An 18,750-nucleotide genomic window follows, 5' to 3' on the forward strand; every position below is an offset into this window, starting at 1 on the left:
TTTTTTGCTTGACTTTTGACTGTACATAAAAATGACCTTGGAAGGAGGACTGAAACCACAAAAATGAGACCTAAGTTGTTAAAAAAAATAATATTTTTATTAAGATTTACCAGAGACCTCCTTGTGAATGTCACTGTAGTTTATTGAAGACATCTTTGATGTCAGAATTTTATTGTCTGACATTTGGAGGCAAGTAATGAAAGATTAGATGATTCAAGTAACAGTAACTTTACACAACACCGAGAGTGCCTGTTAGTGTCATCATAACTGTAAAAGATTGTAATATGTCACCAACAAAAAAGTCCTCTAGCCTTCTATCATTAGTCTTCCATCTTTTCCTTCCTCTGTGACAACAATTGATGAAGAATAACTTACTTACTTTGGGAAAGGTGTAAATTTTAACTATAGGGTGCAATCTGTTCCTACTAAGTTATAAACTAAACTATGTTTGAATTTAAACATAGCTGGTGCAACAGCCTGCAGGGCTAGAAAAGGTTTATTCACACTTGTTTGGAGACTCTAGGATACAGATGTGTTTTGAGTCAAATATCTCAAGAATTCATGTTAATTTGGCAGTCAATGCTTACTTTAGAAAGCAGGGAAGAATTTTGATGAGTCACATCATGCGCATCAGATGATTTAGAACTGGTTGAGTTATTTTTATGTTACATAAATGTGTAATATGGAGTACAGTATCAGACATTATTTATATAAAAATGTTACAGATTTAATTTTACGATTTACTGAAATTGCACAAATAAAAGATCAGATAAGTAAATTGTATTCAGTTAACACTCAAAACAGTAGTTACAAATTAAGGAAAGAATAAATAATCGTTTTTTTCTCTAACTCAGTTATTGTGGAATTGATCAGATTTATGAAACATCAACTTTTAATTCTCTTATTCATATTTATTTTTTTCACGTCTCATTCTCGCATGCAGCGGGAGCAGTTTCTGCAGTATTCCCACTACATCAGGACTAAACCAGAACTGGACTCTCCACTGGTAACACAGGCTGCTGACTTCTTTAAGGTAAGAACTCTCTCGTTGTTTCTCTCGGATTAAACTGAACTCTTTCATAATCTGAAACATCAGAGAGTTACTGGAGAAACATCTGATCTGAAGAGTATGACCAGTATTACCTACTGTGTCTCCCTGTTATTCCGCTGTCGTTTCACTGAAGAAATAATTTCAGTCTCAATCAAGAGAAAAGTGCCAAGTTTTCTCACTGATGATCACACATTCCTGAATCTATAAAGATAATACGGGTGTCAGGGTCATAAGATTTTTTATTTGCATATTTTCTTTTCAGAAAATCCCTCAAATCACAGTGTTGAAAGATCATTATAAGTAATTTTGGAACACATCACAAGCACAAACCAATTAAAGTTGCTTTATCCAACTGTGGCAGCAATTAAAAATGAGCTGTATACAGTAAAGCTAATTACATGTTTAATGTACACTAGAAAAGACAATTAAAGGCGGATTATAGGGAAAGTAATTTGAGCTCGCAAGCTACAATTAACTAAAACTAATACATCTACAGCATCATGAGATTACTAAGATGACTTTACAAGGAGAGATCACAGCGCTTAAGATCTCTGAGGCTACATTCAAGTTGTGAAGTGTCCCATAAAGGAGCATTTCTACCAAACCACCACAGGGAGGCAGCGTGAGCTCATGTCACGTCTTGCAGTAGCTTTAAATTAGCATCCATTAGCATATCATAGTGTCTGTAGCATCTGGTATAAACACTGTGATACTTGCATAGCTTGTTCTCAGTTTGTCTTTGTACATTGTGTCTTTTCCTATCAAATAAACTATAAAAAACACAGCTTGAACACATTGAGGATCAGGGCTACAAGAAGGTTTATGGTTATTGTGATGGTGATGGATGGGAAGCTGGTGTTGAGGCTAAATGATTATGGTGATCGTTTTGGCGATGAGTGTTATTGTGATGAAGAGATCATGCGGCTGCTACTTTCACGTGGTTTCTGTGATCAGTGGAAATGAAAAATAGAGTTTGAGACTTTTTTTTTAAACCAATAATGCCTGTAAAATCAAGCTTGGCTCCCTGTGAATTTGAAGAATAATGACTAAAACAATCATTTTCCTGATTAAATACGTTTCAAGTGGTGCAGTAATTGTAGTTCACCAAAAGAGCTCTTCAGCTGAAATAGATTTTTGAAAAGCAACAACATACACATGTAGTAGTCATTGAATAATCAAATAATTTATTTGTTCATGTTTATAGTATCTCTGAAGAGACCATAATAAGCTTAATCTAAAAAGGTTTGATAATTTAACATGAATATTCAACAAATATTTGCTTAAAACACTCACGAATATACACAGTAAAAATAATAATAGTAATAATAGAGTCCCCTCACAGAGATACGTGTGAATTCACAGGTTTTTCTCTGATATCATGTTGTTCAGATGTTTTGTTTTTGGTTTGGTGCCACTGTTTGGTTTATGTTTTTTTGGATTTTATGTATTGTAATGTGTAATTGTTATAATTTATCTTGTGAATTAACAAGCTATGCATCTGTAACTGGTGTTATTATAATAATAATAATAATAATAATAATAATAATAATAATAATAATAATAATATGTAATGAAAAAGTGTGATTTTGAATGTTTGTTTCCTTATATTTTTTATATTTCTGATTAATTTTGGTTTTGCATGTCGAACTTACATACATGAAACTAGTAAAAAGTACTTTTCACAATTTTTCACAATTTCACTATTACACGATACAATATGTATTTGACATGGAAAAATGACATGATGTCACATGATAGAAACACACTCAATTTCCTCACTTTCACCCGAAAAATTACCGTCTTACGTTGGAAGTTGAATACTGATACGTGTTCAAAACATACGTACATCTAGGCTGTATCTGAAACAAGTCATTTGTTCACTATTTACTACTCACTATATAGGGAATTTTATATATTGATCCATATACAGTAGTGTAGTACTGTACAAAGTATGATAATATTCACTAAACAGACAACACACACACTTTATACTGTACTATATAATGAATGATTTCAGACAGAGCCCTGGTTTGATTTACAGTTGACTTCTTCATAAGGCTTGATGTGTCATGGGGTCACCAGAGGAGTCCACCAGGTCTAACATCTCTTCTCCCCCCCGCCCCCCCCCCCTCTCCTTTCTCCTCCAGTCCAAACTCCCTGCGGCGTCCCCCCTCTCCCCTTTATCCTTCCCTCACTGCCTTCAGGCTCCCACTCAGAGACTGGAGCAGTACTGCGAGGCCCTGGAGGAGCTCGGGGGTATCAACCCTGCCTCCGACTCCGCGCTCTCCATCCTGAGACACGCCCAGCGCCACGGCGAGGACCTCCGGGCCAGTGACCTCATCGTCGGATGTCCGGTGAGAACGCCTGTCCCAGTTTACGACTCTGTGCGACTGTGAATCAAGTCCCACTTTCTTTTCTTAGAGGGACGTGAACTCATCTTGTGGAGGTCACAGAGTTGTTATCACTTTTGTATCTTTTATCTAAGGCTCATTACTTACATTTTTTTTTAATTTTTCTGAAAAAAAGATGAATTTATTGTCTATTTGCAGTATAGAAAAGTGCAAATACACTTTAGGTTAACCATCAGAGCTGGTTGTGACAAATGTTTAACTCCCACACACACACACACACATACACACCTCCTCTCCTCCCCCTTCTGAGCGAAGGGAGACATTACGGCAGCACAAACACTCCCATTGAGCTACTTCAAATCGCGCTGCAAAAGCTCTCCAGGTGAAATTACTGTAAGTGCAGGTGTGTGTGTGTGTGTGTGTGTGTGTTTAGGTGGGTGTGGATGTGGATGTTTCATAATCATATGAAGCATCACTTATATCATGACCGACACATCTCTAGAGGTTTAAAAATAAAGTTCTGTGTCACCGCTCGCTGCTGGATTACCAGTCCTTTTAAATTTTATTGTCAGAGCGTGGTGTGGCGTTTTTTTTTTGTTTGTTTTTTTTAAAAGCTTGAGTTTGTTTGCGACTATAGAAAGTAAGCTAGTCTAATAGTGAATCCTAAAGGAGCATTACATAACATTTGATTTTTATCAACCTCTTTCTGTCTCTGGTAGGAGCTGCGACAGCATGGCGAAGTCTCAACCCTGTAATTGACATGAACAATAAAGTCACAGTTGTACAAAAGACATGAGTCAGCTGGCCAATTAGAGCAAAGATCCAATAGAAAGAAGTGTCTTGTGAAGATGGGAATATGTCACCATGCGAGGCACTGTAGTAATAATACTGCTTTGTACTTTTTCTTTTATTGACTTGAGAATAAAGCTTTGTAGCTGCAATGTCTCGCAAGTCGCCTGGAAACTGACAACTTGAGTTGGTGAAGGAGGGGACGGTTTGAGATTTTTGCTCCGAAAACAAAACAAAACACATCTCAGCTCCTGTCAGGTAGTAAGTGTGTCAACAACCCCATGAAAACCCTCAAATTTATAACTGTTCTTCAGCAAAAATTGTACTGATTGGCCCTTTTTTTTCCTTTTTTTTTTTTTTTGGTGTGTTATGGATTCTCCAGCGCAGTAATCTGCCTATTTTTTCAAGATAACGTTACTTGTTTTAAGATAATTAATTAACCAAATGAAAGTGGATTGGAAACAAGTGAAGTTATTTCAACCCTCTGGCAAAGAAAACATGATTCAAGACTAAATGGCCTCTTAAGATTAAAAAATTAAGATAGTATCTTGCAGAGTAAGGCCTTGGGCTCGGGCCTCAAGCCAAGATAAGCGCATCCTAATGTGTGATGCGTGTGTGTAATGTGTGATTTTTAGATCCCGGTGGCAGAGCGCGGCGAGCTGGTGAGGCAGGGCGAGCTGACGGTGTGCGGGGGAGCTCGGAGGAAGCGGGCGGGCGTGAGGAACGTTTTCCTCTACCAGCATGTCGTCGTCTTCACCAAACAGAAGAGCACCGGCCCGGGACGCACCGCCTACAGCTACAAACACAGCATCAAGGTATAGAGCTCACACACACACACACACACAGTCTTTTCTCTTCTACCTCTCTCTGTTTCACACACACTTCTTCTTCTTCACTTTTCATTATCTCGCTCTCTGCCAAACGTTCAGTGTTTGAAGAGGAAAATTCACTTTCTGTATTGATTAAATTGAAAGCAGAATAAGACAAACTGAGTCTGAGCTGCTTACTTTTCTGATTTTTTTACTTTTCTTTATTTTACTTTCAGTTGGACTTCACCGTTTTCTCACATTTCCTTTAGTTTTTCCTGAGTCCTCTTCTTTATTTTAACAAATCTATCCTCTTTTCCCCGCAGACGGGTGAGATGGGTCTGACTCAGAGTGTGGGCGAGGAGGGACTGAAGTTTGAAGTCTGGGTCCGACAGGCTTCTAGGACCAGAGACTTCATCACACTGCAAGCTCAGGACAGGGAATCCAGGAAGACCTGGGCTCAAGACATTGCCCATCTGCTATGGACACACGCCATCAACAACACAGGTACAGTATGACCTTTGACCCCAGAGGCCTCAACTTTAAACTCTGTCTGACACTTTTAGAAAACCCTCATCAATCTATAATCCACACAAAACTGGAATGAAGTCTAAAGTTCAGGATTGTCAAGACATTTTCCCATATTGTTGATCTTGTATAATTCATTTTATGCACATGATCCCACCATACGCTCCTTATAAAGCTGGACAACACCACTGACAGGTGAACAGTTCATTGTAGGATCACTTTGCCATTTTTTTAGCCACACTTGTGGCGTGGCTCTAAGGATGGTGTTGTCGGTCTGTCAGTCGCTCTGTAGAGTCTTTGTTATAGACTGAAATATCTCAACAACTACTGGATGGATTGAACAAACATTAATGGTCCCCAAAGGATGAATCCTAATGACTTTTGATGATCCCTGATTTTTTTTCCCTCTAGCGCCACCATGCGGTTGAAATTTGCTACAGACGCTCATGTCCCCCTGAAATTTAATTGTAATTGTCACTTTGGTGATCTCCTGACTTTTCATGTACCACATTATCAGGTCAAATGTTCAAATTGTCCAGAATTTGCCATCAGCCTCAGTTGTAGTTTTTGTTGTTGGCAAAAGTTAGCATGCTAACACACTAAAGCTAAGACGGTAAACATCTTATGAACGTGAACATTATATCTGGTAAACATCAGCATGTTTGTATTATCACTGTGAGCATGGTAGTATGCTGAAGTTGGTTGTTGTGATGTGGAAAGTATGTGTGAAAATCTGCTCCGAACCTCAGTGGTGACAGTTTTTAGTCAGTAGTTTATTTTTTGAGTTTAGACAGAAAATTCATCTTGTAAAGAAAAGTGACACTACACTTGATCTTTTTATTGAAATTTATCTTGTAAAAAAATAAACTGGGGAAAAAAAAACCCCACTAACTCACAAGTTGCGTGCCCTGTGGCCTGATTAGAGATAGAGAAGAGCCAAAACAAGACAAAACAAGAAATATCAGCATCAGTCAACTCTGTTATTTGATTGTCGTCCATTTGTTTAAGCCCAGCTTTCCAAACACAGGGTAATGTTGGCTATCGAATGTCACCACCCATCCATCTCCTCGTATCCATAAAACCTTGCATCTCAGGATCACTTCCTGTAGTTGGTTCAGATTACGGTATCACACGGGATAAGATTCACTGCAGCTGCTATATAAAAATGGGACTAACACATTTTTAGGCAGTTAGTTCAGATGATAAAGTTCATTTTCTTCATTTTCATTTAATGATTTCTTCTCTCTGCTGTCCCAGAGTTGTGTCTGAAGGAGTCACTCTGTATGGGAGTTTCCAGTAAGCTGCTGCTAGATGCAACAGGAACTCAAGCGTCAGAGCTGGACTCCATCTGCAGTCTCAGTGACAGAGGTATTGTATTCTCGAGAAGGATTACATCTTTAACACTTTGACACTATGTGTGGGATGCTGCAGATACTAAAGGCGCTGTGTTCGTAGGGGAACTGCACAGGAAGAAAGCATTTGCATCAAAGTTTTTTGGGGAAAACAAATTTTCCCGTTAAAAAAAAAAAAACATGTTTCAGTCTGAACTGTGGCTTTGGGAAGTTGGTTGTGATCAGATTGGATTACTGGATTGTTCAGATGTGCTCTCTGAACTGAAAGTGATTTGGCCCTGAGATTACAGACAGGAAACAAAACGGTTCTTGGGTGTATCTCCTCATGTGACAAGGTAATAACGCAGTACATGTTTTTTTTTTTTGGGGTGGGGGGGGGTGGTTTTCAATCTTGCGCCCCCAGGCTACTCTATGAATTTTTGATATTTGTCTCACACTGAGAAATTTTGAAGAGCTGTGACATGACGGGAGAGAATATGCAGCTCTGGAAAGACATTTTACTTCTGCTATGATCAAACCCCATCACAACATTCACACTGTGTCTTCATCCCGCTTCCTGTACTGTATCCATAAACAGAGAATATTAAAGGAAACATCCATCCTAGAGACAGCTATTGCCGATTTATCTTGCATTTCTTGTATATTTCTGATTCCTCTACTGACTTTTAGCAGAATCATTGCATGATGATATGAAGCAACTGTATGTCATTATATAAAGCAGATACAGCTAACATGTTACTATACTAAAACGCAAACACAAAGCAACATTAGCATTGATTCTGAGTCATGTTTGTGTCCCTCTAACAAATATAAGTCCAATATTCACTCTTCATATAGCACTTTTGTCTCCACCAACTCCTGAGGGACATTTCTGTCTCTTAAGCAGCTAAAAGCTCGACTTCGTTCACTAGCTAGTTGCTAACTTTGTCTGTTTGCTCTTTGGTGCTGAGCAGGTAGCATACAGTAGCTTTTTTAGAGCTTTTTCGCTGAATAGAGCTTCCCGCTGTCTCTGGAGACAAGATTGATGAGAGCAGTGAACCAAAACAGACAGTAAAACCGAAACAATGAGCTAAAAGATGCTAAAATGCACAGTAAAGCTGAGTTGTGTGAAAATTATCTGTGGGTTTGCCACTATGACCAACACCTTTCACAATAAACACAGTCATTTAATCTGTTGTTAATATAAGAACATTGATTTGTGCTGCTTTAATAAGGATTTTAACCATATTGTCTATACCTGTTCCTAAAATCACAGTGTAAATATCTGGTCAATGTTCAGGCAGTGATAAAAATTGAAAGAAACTTACTTTGAAATCCATAAAAAAATACAGCCAATAACATTTTTTAGTTAAAGTCACTGAAAAATCCTTGGTGTTACTATAATACTTAATGCTATCACTAACATTAGGGCTTTCTCCACCCACACATACTGTTTCACAGGTTCGCAACAGTTTCCGTGCTGAAATATAGCCTTAATCCTACCTGGAAAATATAGCTAAATAGAACCAGGACAGGCAGATTTAAAAAAAAAAAAAAGTTGTTTGTCACAAAAATTATTCCTGGAACACACACTACAGATTGATGCTATAAAATCTTGTTTCCCTTTAAGAAGAGTGTTCCATCCACACGGTAAAAATAGAAAAAAAGAAAATAAAACACCCAATCTGAAATATACTGTAATTCCTCAGATTCCAGACCCACCATCCAGTCTCTAAAGGCCGCAGTTGCCCTAGAGCCAAAGTCATTTCCCATTCATAGCTTGGTGTAATGCACATACTGCTCACCAGGTGTCTCATTGAGTGCAGCAGCTCAGGATTTCAATGCATGAATTGTCCTCTGGGACAGAACACGGTGTTAGAAATTCATTGAACAGGATGAGAAAATGCCTTCTCACTCTGACTCCTCTCTCTTTGTCTCTTCCGTGCTGGGTCCCTCAGTTTTTTCACTTCAAGAAAACACTGTGATACAGTACACTGATATTTTACATTGTAAAAGTGCATAAACACAATGCAAATGTGAACGGCGAGCATCCAGTTCATGCAAATGATGTCTAAATATAGAATGGCATCATTATTTGAATTTCCATTACCTGCACTGCAGTGAGAGAAATACATATTTTAAATGTGTCCAACACTTACTGGATGTATTTTAATGCTATTTGCTATCTCAGTCCACAGTAGCTGCTCAGACTCCTCCTCTGTCGGCAGTCAGAAGGAGGGGGGATCCCCAGCGTCTGGGAGGGACCCCAAGAGAAACTCTGGATCAACAAGTTACTCACAGGTGGGTTCACAGCGTAGGGACACACACACACACAATCTAGTGATCCCAAAAAGTGGATAAAGACTCTTTTTATTGGCACAGATTACTCAAAACTTTACCATGGTTAAAAATAGATTTGAAAAGTGTGGAATGTGAAGTGACAACAGAAGGTTAAGGGGGGGGGGGTTTCTTTCCCGTTGGAACCATGGGTGCTTGTCCATCACAGAGGGTTTTTTAGGAAAATATAAATGGCCCAGCAGCCTTGAGACTGCTCCATGGAGAGTACAACATTCATTTAAATTGCAACTCGCTGTCACGAGTATCAATATTAGAACAACGGATGAGAGTTTCTTGTAATGTTAATGAAGTGTAAACCAAGTTTTGTACAGTCGGCTTGCTGACTTTTCTGAAAAACAAGCAACTTTAAAGCTCTACTTTAAAAGTCCCCTTCCGCTCAAAAATGGGTTTTGCTTATTGTGCAGAATGATGTATGTGCAGAATTTGACACTTAAAGGCTGTTTTCGCATTCGCGTGCTGAAAGTGGCGAGCTTCTCTGAGCTCACTTTAAGTTAAAGGCGTGTACCTACGAGCAGGATTTGTGACATCACAACTAGTTTGGACATGACTGTGCAGCTTATACAAGTGTGCCGTGGAAACTTGAAATCTCCAGTGCACATAGAGTTGGTGGTGACAAGAAATTAGGGGAGAGAAAGGGAAGGGAAGACAGGCAAAAAAAGTTCCCAGTTAGTTTGCCTAACATGCATTATTATGTTTTGGCTGAGCTGCATTCATAAGCCCATTTGGGTTTATAGGTTTTTCAGCACAAGATTGTTTGTTTTTTTCTCTCATGTGTTACATCTTATAAAGTGTTTATTTTGTACTAAAAAAATCTTGATTGTCATCCAGCTGCTGTGGAACTGCAAACAGTATTTCACAAAGAAATCAATTTAGTTCCTGAGGCTCCATGGTTCCCAGGACTATTTGGTCAAAAAAGGCCCACATGTACCAAAAATGTAGGGAGTCCCCTGGATGAAAATGGTTTTCTACCTACTAGAGCCGCACTACAGTAGGAATGATACAGTTTCAGTGTGGTGAATTATATGAAAAGTGTCCTTTTAAACAGCAAAGCTTTCTATATGTCAGTAAACTGTCGACAATGTGCATGCATCTGCTTAGCCGTAAGAAACAGCAATACCTTCCAGCCATCTCGATGGTAGTTTTTAAATGAATTTGCTCTGTGCACACACACACACACACACACACAAACACAAACACACATTCTCTCAGTCTCCTTATCTAGCAAACAGAATATGACAGATTGGCAAACAGACTGCGCTGGGAACAGATTGACAGACAGACGGACACACGCAGCCCAAACAGATAGGGCAAACACACAGACAGCGATATGCACATATTCAACAACAGAGGGTGGATTGACGCCTGTGCCCGCACAAACGCACGCTGTGGTATGAACGCACATTTTAGCCCAGAATAAAAACTGTGACTGTTTTTTTCTCTCTCTCTCTCTCTCTCTCTCCAGAGTCAGTCTCCCTCCACAGCCGTGTAACTGTCATCTCAATAAGAGTAAGTTACTGTGTTCATCACATGTTTCTTTCATCTTTTTTTTTCCCTTCCTTCTGTTATTGCTCTCTTTACATGCGCTGCTCATGTCACCGCATCCCTGCATTGCTCGCTTTGAGATTTTTTTCACCTTTTACCGACTCTTTTTCTAATGACAGAAATCACATATGCACTCTGGAAAATGCTTATGTAAAGAACATGAAATTCAAGATGTAGAAGAATTGAATATTTGAATTTTTTGGTTTCTTCTTCTCTCAGAAACTGGACCGTGGAACATCTCTATTTCACCTCTGGGGGAGTCAAACTGGACTTAAAGGAGCATGAGGAGACCCTCGGACTTTATCTGAACTTCTCCTTCATGTTTGCTCCGATTTCCCTCTTCCTCTTGCCCTCTTCATCTCCTTAAAACAACTAACATGCCAGCAGATCTGATATGAATCCCCGGGAAAAAAAAATAAAAAAAAGCTGCATCCAAAAAGGATCAACACTGCCCTGTTTAAACCATGACAAGCACCAGCAGGGCTCTCTGCGCTCCGCCATTTTGGATCTGCCAGTCTCAGTTGCTGGCAGAGTCATTGACACCAAAGGCACTTCAGCCACACAGTGCGGCCATTGTCTGCCCCGCGGCTCCCCACTAGGCCAAACCACTTGGTCTGAACCACTGACTGCCTGGCTGGCTGACTGTACACATCACATGCCCCAGCATCTGATAATAAACAGGAAGTAATATGCGGGGCGTAAATCCACCGTAGGATTGCAGATTTAGAATGTATTGTGTACTTTGTCATTTTCATAACGCTGAATGGAGTACTGTAGGCTTTTTTTTTCCCCACAGCCTGTGTAAAAATGCGTGATATAGGCTAGGTGTGATAGCATCTATGTAAATGAAGCAGGGGTGGTGTGAGCATGCACACACACACACACACACACACACACAGACACACACACACAAACATTCGCACACACAGTGTCGCTCAACACATGCAGTCATTCTTATTGTTATAAGACAGTGGAGCACTGTTCACATTCACATGCTCACACTCACACACACACACACTGTGGCCATTTTCGAGCCTGGTACAGTGGCTAAATCAACGACAGGCAAGGTTACATCTGAACACGTACAGTAAACATTGCCTTGATGATGAAAAGGACGTCCAATCATATCTGACTGCTATACATTCTGTTACTGTGTATGTTTAAGCTAATAGTATTGTTTTTAAGGGCAAAATGGTATTTAGTCTTCTTTAAAGTGTAACTTATGTCAGCAACATGAGCTTATTGGTGCCTTAAAATGTTCTTTGGTATACTTGTAAGTACTGGTAATGAATTTAATACTATACCTTTTGATATAAGATGCCATATTCTGTATACCAAATGTATAAAATGGGTGTCTGTGCAATGTTGATATGTGTACAAAGAGGTATTGTCTTAACATTTAGTCTAAGCTTTCCTGATTGAAATGCTCTCTCCATAAAATGGAGAAAGGAGGTTCTGTTAAAAATGCTTTATTCTGGTTTTATTGGTTTTGTGCTTGCAGCCAGGAGACATGAACTACATCTGATCATTCTTAAAGAGGTAACTTAATCAAACCTGACTTTAAAGTGGTTTCCCCCAAAGAACCTAGACTTCCCTTAATGCTTATTTTCAGCTTGTTTGGATCAGATTTTTTTTCAGCCATGCTAGCGTTTGGTTCACCGCTTTGGTCTAGACTGAAATATCTCAACAGCTATCAGGTGGATTGCCATGAAATTTTGTACAGACATTCGTGGTCTCTGGAGATGAACCCTACTGACTTTTGTGACTTTTCCTCTATCACCAGCGTGAGATTGACATTTGGAGGGTTTTTTTTTGTGAAATGTCAGCCATCCAAAAACTATTGGATGGACTGTCATGAAATTTGGTTCATATGTTCATGTCAAACTGAGCTGTAATCACTTTGGTCATTCCCTGACATTCATTTAGCAGTTTTCATTTGTTGTACTTTGGTTTTGACCAAATGCTAAACTGACATTCCCATCATCCTCAGCTGTACTTTGTGTTCAGTGCTAATTAGCAAATGTTAGCATATTAACACGCTAAACTAAGACGGTGTGAACATTATATCTGCTAAACATCAAGCATGTTAGCACTGTCATTGTGAGCATGTTAGCATTTAGCTTAAAGCACAGAGCCACTATCATTGCTGTAGACTCTCTGTCTTGTTTCAGTTGCTTAAAATGTTTGATATGGTGCTACTGAGATGTCAGGGGATTGCTTTATCCTAAATATTGAGATGCCATGTCTCAAAGCAAGTGGAACAAAAGATAAAAATAACTTTCACTTCTGCAGAACAGCAGTTTAACCTCTGCTACACCACAAGATTCACTAGTGGGTCCAGTAATAGACATACATGTTACACTGCTGAGTTTTATTCAGACTCTTCCTATATACTGTACATTGTATTAATACTGAATTATAAAGAAACATGTAGAAAATGATGTACAAGATATCTGGAACTTTTCATCCAATGCAACCACAAAAAAAAAGGCATCCTCTAGGTTTGAATATTTTGTCGATGATGTGGTTCATATTTTATGACCGTAAGCATACAGTCAGTAAAAGCAATCAACATCCACTCACCAGTTTGATTGGATAGTGTGTGTATCAAACAATATCACGGTTAAGGTACAATATGAAACCATCAGGTAGCGAAAGCTAGCAGCAGCGGGAGGTCAAGCTTGTGTCTGCAGACGGCAGCAGCAGTTATCAGATTTAGCACGTTTCATATCTGCATCCAAATTCAAAAATTGCAAATGGCTATTGAGCCGTGTTCTGAATCAATATGTAATTTGTTGGCTTGGAGAAGCCCGTACACTTCATAGCCTTTAGCTGTTTGGTACATTGCATTATATTGGAAGCAACGTAATGAACACCATCTTTCATTCTCGCTGCAGTATAGATTGTCATATTCAGAATCCCTCACATTTGTATGCCATTGCGAGGCAGTATTAATGTATGGAAACTTTTCTCTTGCTCTTTTCTACGACACACTTTTGCCTGATGTTTACATTTTTTTTTTTGGAAGGAATGTTGGAAATGCATGTTATGCTTACTTGATGAAAATTGACTGTTTTTTTTACATTTCTGTGTTGAATTAAAACTGGATGGAAGTTCCAAACCTCCCGGAGGGGATTTAAGTGGGTGGGAGGGTTGGAGGTTGTGCTTGAACCTTGTTGCAGGTCTAACCTCAAAATGAGGCCTGTAGCCTTGTAACCCCAAACTCGCTGTAATGAGTGGTCTCTGAAAGCCAGCTGTGCTGCTGCTTCCACCGGGCCTCACAAAAACCAGAATGATTAGATAACTACAGTGCAGCGCCATATCAAATAGTTCCAGGGATCAAATTCTCAAAAGGAGGGAGGGCATGTCTGAGAGTGTGTGTGTCCATCTGTGCATGCGAGTGTGAGGGACATAGAGAGAGGAATGAGAGATAAAGGGTGGGCAAATGGGGGGGGAGAGAGAAGGGGGGAGAGGGGGGGGGGGAGCAACAGGAAGGGGCAGAACTGAGGGAGAGAGAGAAAGGGAGCGACAGAGGAGGACAGGAGACAGTAGGTGGGAATGATGGGAAATGAGCGAGGGCGAAGGGGCAGACAGACAGAGAGGCACAGTCAAGGGGAGAGCAGGAGCACGAGGGGGAGAGGAGGCAGGGGGAAAAAAGAGAGAGGAAGAATAGAGAGGGGGGCTTATAGAAAGAGGGAGACACAAAGTAGAGTTAGAACTTTTTTTTTTTTTTTTTTTTTTCTAATGGAGAGAACTAGGAGAGGGCCGAGAGAGCTGCAGAATGGATGAAGGAGAGAGAGAGAGCGGGGTAAAAGGGGGGATGTTGACAAAGCAGCGAGACTGTGGCGAACAAAGAGAACGTGAAGAGAATGAGTCGGGGGAAACATCAAAGGGATTTTTCAGGCCCGGTTACCGGGACAACAGACATTTGCATGCGATTAGCTTTTTACATCATATTAAGAAGGGTTAGGGTGAGGGAGGGAGGGAGGAATGAAGGGGGGGTGATGGAGGGAGGGAACTATAGATCATACACACACACACACACACTGTATGAGATAGTGAGAGAGAGAGAGAGAGAAAAAAAGGGAAAGAAAAAGAGGGACGTTGGTCATCTCACGCGGATAAACTGACTTATAGGCAGCCAGCCAAGCGTTTCTTTTGTAAATGAGAGTGCATGTTGGGGGGAGATACAGTAATATGCCGGCGCAGACATTTTGGCAAAGGGAGGTCAAAGCAGGCAGTGATGTGTGTTTTTTTTTATTTTATTTTATTTTTTTCTGCTTTGAGTACAAGTTTGACACCAATGACACAAACCGCCACCACAATGAACACTTAAAAAAAAAACCTTTGAATGCTGATTTCAGATTTAAAGCGCCACTTTTGTTTCGCATTTAAGGCTCCTTGATGAATCGATTAGTCGTTTTGGTTTATAAAATGTCAGAAAATAGTGAAAAATGTCGATCACCGTTCCCCAAATCTCACGGTGGAACCTAAAATGTCTCGGACCAACAGTCCACAGCGTAAAGATATTCAGTTTACTGTCACTGAAGACCAAAGAAACCAGAAAACAGCCACATTTCAGAAGCCGCAACCAGAGAATTTCTGTATTTCATCTTTTAAAAATGACTCAGAAATGATGGCTTGATTATCAAAACAGTTGGCGATTCATTTTCTGTCGATCAACTAACCGTTGCAGCTTTATTTGCATTGTTACAGTACTGTATCAGCTTCATCCGTGAGCTTTTTTCCCCCGTTTTATTCAACCACGAAAGTGCCGACCTGAGATTAAAAATCTCTTTTACAGGAGTGACTTGGCCAAAATAGCAGCAGGCTTATAATGTACTGTCATATATGATTCATAAAGAGAGTAATCAAGTGTCAACACAGCAGATGTGATCACAAGGATAATGTAAAATTGCTCAAATACACTATTATAAGGAGCGAGTGAGCGTGATCAATAATTTATTCCAAAATTCCAGCCGAATAATAGTATATACAGTATACATACGTGGTTGCACATGTATACATATTCATACGCAAAGTCTAGACACAGGTATGTATAAATATAAACATATGAGGTTTATAAGCTGTATTTGTCGTCCAACATGGACTCACATTACACCATAAACACCTTGTTGTTTGCACACATGCAGTGCATACATAACTCAAAAAAAAAAAAAAAAAAAACGCACCTCACACAACCTTCCCTGCAATCATAAAAGCCATTAAACATGTTTCTATGGGCACACACCCTCCGGCGTTTTTACACATGTAATATTATCCCGCCATATCTCTCCTCCACCTCCCCTTCTTCCTTCCTTCCTTCCTCCCCTCGCTCCTGTCTCTCCATCAATCCACGTCCCCTTCCCCTCCCTCCATCTCCATCTCCATCCCCATCTCCATCCTTTTCTCTCTTTCTCTCTCTCTCTCTATCCATCCATCTTCCTCCCTCCCTCTTAATCTCTCCTCCTCCTTTTTTTTTTTCCCCTTCTTCTTTTTTTCATTCCCTCCTTCCTCTTTCTCTGTCTCTCTGGCCTGCTATGCTCTCTCTGTCTCTCTCTCTCTGAGTGTGTGTGTGATGCTTCAGTGCCCTCAGTATTGTGGCTGCATTGTGCCAGTAGGCGTCGCCGCGACAGCCGTTGTCACGGCAGCATTGTGAGGGGGGGGTGGTGGGGGGGTGGTGGGTGAGGGTGAGGGTGATGGTGTGTGTGTGTGTGTGTGTGTGTGTGTGGGGTGGAGGGGGAGTGTATTACAGTATCAATACCCTGACACTGCGACAAAAAGGACAGCAGCCGTAGCCACATATCACTCCACCTCTGCACTCCTCCTCCTCCTCCTTCGTCTCCTTCCCCCCCCCCCTTCCCTCCTTGTGACCCCCCCCCCCCTCCTCCTCCCTCCCACCTCCTCCACCTCCTCCTCCTCCCCCCGAATCAATTCCTCCTCCCCTCCTTTCAATTGATTTCCCACCATATCTCACTGAATATGTACATATTGATCTCCTCCTCCTCACCCCGCCTCATCCCTCACTCCTTTCTCTTTCTCTCCTTCTCTTGTTTTTACTCAAACATGTATCAAATTTCATCCCCTCCATCTATGCCCCCACCCCACCCCCCTCCACCCTCGCCCCTTATCTCACTCCATCTCCTTCTTTCTCTCTCTCTCTCTCTCTCTCACACACACACACATACACACACTTTCCCCTCATCATTCATTTCATCTCCCCCTATTCTTTCCCTCTCTCTGTGCCATCTCTTCCCCCCCCCCCCCCTTCACTCCTCTCTCCATCACACCTCCCTCTTCGTCTCCCTCCCTCACGGCTGTTTTTTTTGTTGTTGTTTTTTGTGTTTTGTGTGTGTGTGTGTGTGTGTGTGTGTGTCTCTGTCTCACTCACTCTCTGCATATTAATTGGTGCATTTCTGCTGCGGCGGAGAAAACAATCAAAGCGTCAGGGGCGGGTGATGATGCCATTGTGGCAGCCGCAAACACGTACACATATGTACCATGAGCATACACACAAACAGAGAGAAAGGGACACACACACACACCTATACATGCACACACACACACACGCACACACACACTACAGAGTACAGTTGCAGGAACACATCAGCAGACAGAGCATGCATACATATATGCACTTGTAGACACATATATAGGCTGCTGACATGCAAAATGTGCAACGTGTGCGCTCATATACACACATTGATTTACTATGTACACACACTGAGACAAGCATGCACTGCACATATGCCACTGACTTAGTCAGTCACTCTCAGATACACAATAGCAGGCTTACAATGGCTGATCCAGGAGATATGTTCTGCGTCAGCAAAGACATTTGAATTTCCCAGCCAACATTTACCTTCACACAGTGTTTGAGCACATCAATTCTAAATGTTAAAACCAAGGCCTTTAGCCGGAAAACTTTCAGACTAACAACTAACTGATATTCATCTACAGTATATGTTGGGAAAGAAAGAAAACACGCACAGGAAGAGGTTACATCTAAATGCTGTTTAGACTGGAGCCCTGTTATTGAGAAGAATAAATCAAAGCATTTAACAGTGAGAGAATGAGGTAAACAAAATGTACAGGAAAGGTGAAAATTCCTGCATTCATTACTTAACAGTGTATTTAACTGGGTTTTTGTTGTTGTGATACCATTTTTATCTCGCTCTGTAACTCTCTTTGGTAAAGGCTGAGAGGTGGTGGAAGAGGCGTGTGGGCTTCGCCACTCCACGCACATCCTGGCCCACGTACTGTAGATTTGACTCTACCGTTTCATTGTTGCCCTTCTACTGCACGCTCGCTCATGCAAGCCACTCACATGGAAAATGGAACATGAGAACAATTTGTAGGAAAAACAAAAAGTCTACTCTGAACTCAGTACTCCATACTTTTAAATGCTGACGCAGATGGAGCAGATAAAGCAGATGGCGAAAATCTAATAATAATATTTGAGTTCAATCGGGACTTGTTGAACTTATTGAAGTAACTGTTTTCTTGACCAAGGATAATATGATAGAGCTCCCAAAGCACGCTGAGATATGTTCCAAATCAAGATCAATCATCTAGATCATGGATATAAATTCAAACAGATTCCCATAGAATCAGATATTAACTCAGTAGATAAGACTCACAGCTGTCTGTAGGCAACGTTTATGGATCCTGAAACCCTAAATGAGAACAACGGTTTCATCCTCTCTGGTAGGTGTAAAGCAACAAGGTACTTTTTAATTTGAGGGCTGTAATTAAAGGCCCAATCCTCATTTAGTGCACCCATTTCAATACAAGGTCCAGTATGTACACCGCATTGGCTGAAATGTGACTGAAAGAAGAAAACGTATTGAGCACCAATTGCAGATTGTGCTTTTAAGTGATGTTTAAAGCAGCATCAACCGGTATGTTTTATAATAACAGCGAAAAACCAATGACAAACAATTTGAAAGGGGGTCACTCACAGTGACAAACCCACAGAGAATCATCACCCAACT

At 40.6% G+C, this 18,750-nt stretch overlaps 1 protein-coding gene across 2 annotated transcripts in view; it reads left to right on the plus strand.

Annotated features, from left to right (window-relative positions):
• Positions 1-15,908, plus strand: part of arhgef40 (Rho guanine nucleotide exchange factor (GEF) 40) — a 43,343-nt gene extending 27,435 nt beyond the window's left edge. For both annotated transcript variants that reach the window (XM_067579108.1, XM_067579109.1), the window contains exons 20-27: positions 944-1,033; positions 3,199-3,405; positions 4,827-5,006; positions 5,324-5,504; positions 6,783-6,893; positions 9,048-9,157; positions 10,677-10,720; positions 10,976-15,908. In XM_067579108.1, the coding sequence (XP_067435209.1) occupies positions 944-1,033; positions 3,199-3,405; positions 4,827-5,006; positions 5,324-5,504; positions 6,783-6,893; positions 9,048-9,157; positions 10,677-10,703 (906 nt within the window). In that variant the 3' untranslated portion in view covers positions 10,704-10,720; positions 10,976-15,908. The remainder of the gene's footprint in view (positions 1-943; positions 1,034-3,198; positions 3,406-4,826; positions 5,007-5,323; positions 5,505-6,782; positions 6,894-9,047; positions 9,158-10,676; positions 10,721-10,975) is intronic.
• The last annotated feature ends 2,842 nt before the right edge of the window (positions 15,909-18,750 follow it).

Source organism: Thunnus thynnus, chromosome 22, assembly GCF_963924715.1.
Source record: "Thunnus thynnus chromosome 22, fThuThy2.1, whole genome shotgun sequence".
NCBI lineage: Eukaryota > Metazoa > Chordata > Actinopteri > Scombriformes > Scombridae > Thunnus > Thunnus thynnus.